Source organism: Dichomitus squalens (assembly GCF_000275845.1).
Source record: "Dichomitus squalens LYAD-421 SS1 unplaced genomic scaffold DICSQscaffold_88, whole genome shotgun sequence".
In the NCBI taxonomy this organism is placed as follows: Eukaryota; Fungi; Basidiomycota; class Agaricomycetes; order Polyporales; family Polyporaceae; genus Dichomitus; species Dichomitus squalens.
This window is the reverse complement of record NW_006766970.1, coordinates 4,029-8,058: the sequence shown is the minus strand read 5'-3', so window position 1 is coordinate 8,058 and position 4,030 is coordinate 4,029. Positions and strand designations below refer to the sequence as shown.

General features: G+C 59.9%; 2 protein-coding genes across 2 annotated transcripts; both read left to right on the top strand.

Annotated features, from left to right (window-relative positions):
* Nucleotides 1–966: 966 nt before the first annotated feature.
* DICSQDRAFT_175206 (uncharacterized protein) lies at nucleotides 967–2,836 on the top strand (the record flags this gene model as incomplete). Its single annotated transcript, XM_007371087.1, has 8 exons — nucleotides 967–1,252; nucleotides 1,504–1,827; nucleotides 1,902–2,029; nucleotides 2,295–2,345; nucleotides 2,404–2,472; nucleotides 2,521–2,622; nucleotides 2,674–2,711; nucleotides 2,761–2,836. 8 exons carry the CDS (start codon nucleotides 967–969, stop codon nucleotides 2,834–2,836), a joined length of 1,074 nt encoding a protein of 357 aa, XP_007371149.1.
* Nucleotides 2,837–3,427: 591 nt separating this feature from the next.
* DICSQDRAFT_175205 (uncharacterized protein) lies at nucleotides 3,428–3,935 on the top strand (the record flags this gene model as incomplete). The annotated part of the gene is made up of 5 exons (XM_007371086.1): nucleotides 3,428–3,451; nucleotides 3,509–3,577; nucleotides 3,626–3,727; nucleotides 3,779–3,816; nucleotides 3,866–3,935. 5 exons carry the CDS (start codon nucleotides 3,428–3,430, stop codon nucleotides 3,933–3,935), a joined length of 303 nt encoding a protein of 100 aa, XP_007371148.1.
* Nucleotides 3,936–4,030: the final 95 nt, after the last annotated feature.

Genomic DNA, 4,030 nt, shown 5'->3' with positions numbered 1-4,030 from the left:
CGAGAGACCGAGACAGATGAGAAGTCGTTTGGGGGGGAACGCGGTCCTGTTGAGGGGAATAGGGGTGCGACGCGTCAAGTTGTTGATCAGCGGAGGGGTTGGGACGACCTAGGATGGGTCCATGCCCTGAGGGATCTGTGCTGGGACGCAGGTACCGTTCTGAGGGGGGTCGCGGGCGAGATGGCGTTCCCAGGGTGGGGCGATGGGGTAGGGATGGTGGTGCATCGACTTGTCGGGGATGTTGTGTGGAGGTAGTGGTAGAGAGCGAGCTGCGCTCTGTTCTGGAGTCCGACGGAGGTAAGAAGGGCGATGGAAAAGTAGGAGGAAGCCCCGTAGAGAGAAGCCACAGATAGACGAGAAGAGAGGGAGAAATGCTGGCGGGCGCCATGTTGTCAGGTATGGCGGTCGCCCCCCCTGGGCGCTTATGAGTCGTGGATTCACAGTAGAGCACCTAGACCACAGCGATGTCCTGCACAGCCGCTGACAAATGTCGTCGCCGCTAGCCAGTAATTACAATGACTTAGATCCTGAGACAGCTTGGCCAGCTGAGATATCAAGAGACATCGAACAGAGCCGACACGGGGCGACGTGCTAGGCTCACAGGCAATGTGAGTCCCGTCCGTGTCCCTCTGCTAATGTAAACGTCTCGATTATACGCCCGTACATAGTATACATCATATCGTCACAACTGTGGTAGAAACAAGGTCCTGTTTGTCCACACTTCTTCCTTCATTACGACACGCACCATTATGTGCGTGGGACGACACGCGTGGGACGCCGCCTCCCGCCGCACCACCTCTTGCCAGTCCCTCTCTCTCCCTCCCTCCACCCTGTGTCACCTAGGAAATCAAAGCAAGTATCGTCAGGAGAGTCGTGCTGGGAAGCCCATCAGTAAGTACTTACCCCTTGTCTCCTCCCTGCACGCATCCCCCTGCCCTCTCGGCTTCTCCACATCCCCCTCTTGCCATGGGTCGTCGCCCCACCCTCTCCCCGCCTCTGCACCCCCACCACTGGCTCGCGCACGTCACCCCTCCCTCTCCGGCCTCTGCACGTCCCCCGCCAGCCTCTGCGCATCGCCTGCTCGCCCGTGAACATCGTGCCCCCATCCTCAGGTCTCTCCCTACCTCCATCTCGCCCGTGCACGTCGTCGCCCACCCTCTCCACGTCTCCCGCTCATGCGTGGACGTCCTCCCTCAGTCTCCACAGCTCTCGGTACCCCTCTCTCGCCCACGCACGTCGTCGGGGCACAGATGTGGGGAGAGGGTGGGAGGATGTCCACGTGACGTGGAGAGGTGAGGAGAGCCGTGGAGAGGGAGGGAGGACGTCCACGCGTGAGCGGGAGATGTGGAGAGGGTGGGCGACGACGTGCACGGGCGAGAGAGAGGTACGGAGAGCACATTGCCCGCTCGCCCGTGAACATCGCACCCCCCTCCCCACCTCTCCACCTCTCCACCTCTCCACCTCTCCCGCTCACAGGTGGACATCCTCCCTCACTCTCCACAGCTCTCGGTACCCGCGCCCATCGTCACCCGTTGCCCGCGTCCATCGTTGTCCGTCGTCGCCCGTTGCCCACGTCCGTCATCGCCCATTGCCCGCGTCCGTTGCCCGCGTCCGTCGTTGTCCATCGCCCGTGTCCTTCGTCACCCGTCGCCCGCGCACGTCGTCGCCTGTACCCCTCTCTCGCCCATGCACGTCGCCCACCCTCCCCACGTCTCTCCGTCACCTGCTCGCCCGTGCCCGTCACCTCCCCCTCACGCGGCCTCGGCCCCTTGCCCGCTCACCGGTGCAAGTGCTGCAAGGGCCTCTCCCCGTCCCCCACCGCCTTCTGTACGTCGTCCCCGCCTCCCCCTACCTCTCGCCCTCGCCCGCTTACCTGCATTTGTCGCCCCTCCCTTCCTTAGGTATCTTGATGTCGCGCGCAGGCTACGCAGGTCGCCGGCCCCTCGCTCGCCCTGTGCTCGCCACCCCCTCGCCCCAGGATGTTGCCCCTCTCTCCCGCTTCTTCTCCCCGCCGCCTGCTCGCCCGTTGGTGTGGCAGTCCCATCCCACTGGCTCTCCACGTCGCCTGCTTGCCCCCGCATGTCACCCTGCTCACTGAAGGAGCAAAGCGACGACCATGATGAAGGCACACGTACTTACATCCCAAGTACGTGTGCTATCATCGCGGTCGTCGTGCACATGCAGGCACACGTCGTCCCGTCCGCTCCCCGCTGTGGGATATATCTCCCTCCCCCCCACGCATTGCCCCACCCTCTACAGCTCCATCTGATGCGTGGCTGACCACTCACCTTCAGATCTACTCCATGTTCACCATTTCGCCTCTCATTGCCCCTCGTCATCTATCGGTAAGCCTGTGAATTACTCCTCTTTAGCGATCTGCGTCTGGTTGATTGGCACCCACAGACCCTCCTTACCTTGTACAAGATAGGCAATCGTGTGCGCATCCCCGTACGCTGGTCCAACCTGCAGCAGGTACGTATGCACAACGTAGCATGTTCTGGGGTTTTCATTGCTTGGTAGGCGTTGCAGGCTCTGGATTTCGAAGTCGAAAACTGCAAGGGGTTGAAGCGTCGGGTGGTCACTCCCTCCCACCTTGGCGGGGCTTGTACGACTTTGATGCAGGTGCGTCCTTTCATTGCAAACACGCTCCACATCTACTGATCATGGAGTCAGCCCAAAAACGGGATTATTGCACCTCCCAGCCAGGCGTAGTAAGTGTGGTATCACCTTCCCAACCTTCGGAACTGAGCGATCCAGCAGTGTGGTCTCCCAGCTCAGCCAGCGATGTGGCCTAACTGCGGAGTACCTGGAGAACCTGGCCAAGGGGTCGTCGTAGACCTACATACGTAGACGAGGCCGCTACCGTTCGTCGATTCGTAGATGTGTAATGAAACTCTCCCCTCCTTTATCCAGTTCAAGTTGCCCTTCAACATCGGGAGAGCGTTAGTACTGCTGTGCGGAGTTCATGGCAACGATGAGAGCCTTATACTTGTGTGGCGCGAGTCCCTGTGGCCCTTGTCCCCTTCCGTGTGTTATGTCTACCACCCTGCGAACCGGTGGTTCGTCTCCCATTCCGCACGTGACCCACATCCTGTTATTCAGTGTCTTTGGACCGACTTGGGTTCATTGCGCCTGCGCACTGTTCTCCGCATGCTCGACGCCCCTTCCACCGCTCGTGCTTCGCTTTGCGGTGCAAGAGGCCATCACGCGGAATCCACGTGACCGTGGTACGGGCGCCCGTTTCCCACGCTTGTTCTCCCTGTAGGGAATGTGGAGATGGATCTTCACACACGAGCGCTTAACGGCAACACCCGCCCATCCACGTGAGGTGATCTTCCCACCGCAGCTGTAGTGCCTCCCGTTCCCATCGGAATAGTGCTCTCGTTCCTTACCGTACCCCGCACTCTACTCAACGTCGCACACAACCATGTCTATCCCCAAGAAGTTGCTGGTGAGTCACATCCACGTATTTCCAACCGTTAGCAGCCTCTTACCTGTGTTACCGTAGCCACTCTTCAACGTTTACCGTATCGGTGGACGGGCCCGTGTCGCGGTGCCCTGGCGTGCTTTCGAAAAGGTGCGTACGACGCTCACTTCCCGACTTCGAAAGCTGATCGCGTTTCAGGGTCTGCGTGCTCTCGAGTTCGACGTGAGGAAGGGGGAAGGGAGGGAGAGACGTGTGGTCGCGCCGGCGACAATGGGTAGCGGTCGCGCTACCCTCTATCAGGTGCGTCTCTGTGTCCCAGCCTCTCCACATCGTGTCCACATGGATTGGCAGCCTGAAGACGGGATAATCACCCCCCACGCGCAACCCCAGTCAGTTTTTCCTTCATGCTCTGCATGTTGGGACTTACCTCCACTTTAGCATCGTTCGCGTGCTCAGTACCCGCTGCGGGCTCACCCCGGAGTACCTGCAAAAGTTCGGGAAGGCGTAGTTGAGGGGTGGATAGTTGTACTTGCTCTTGAATCGTTCTGTATGTGTTTTGTAACAATCTCCGCTCTTCATGTTGTCGTATTGCTGTCAGTTACA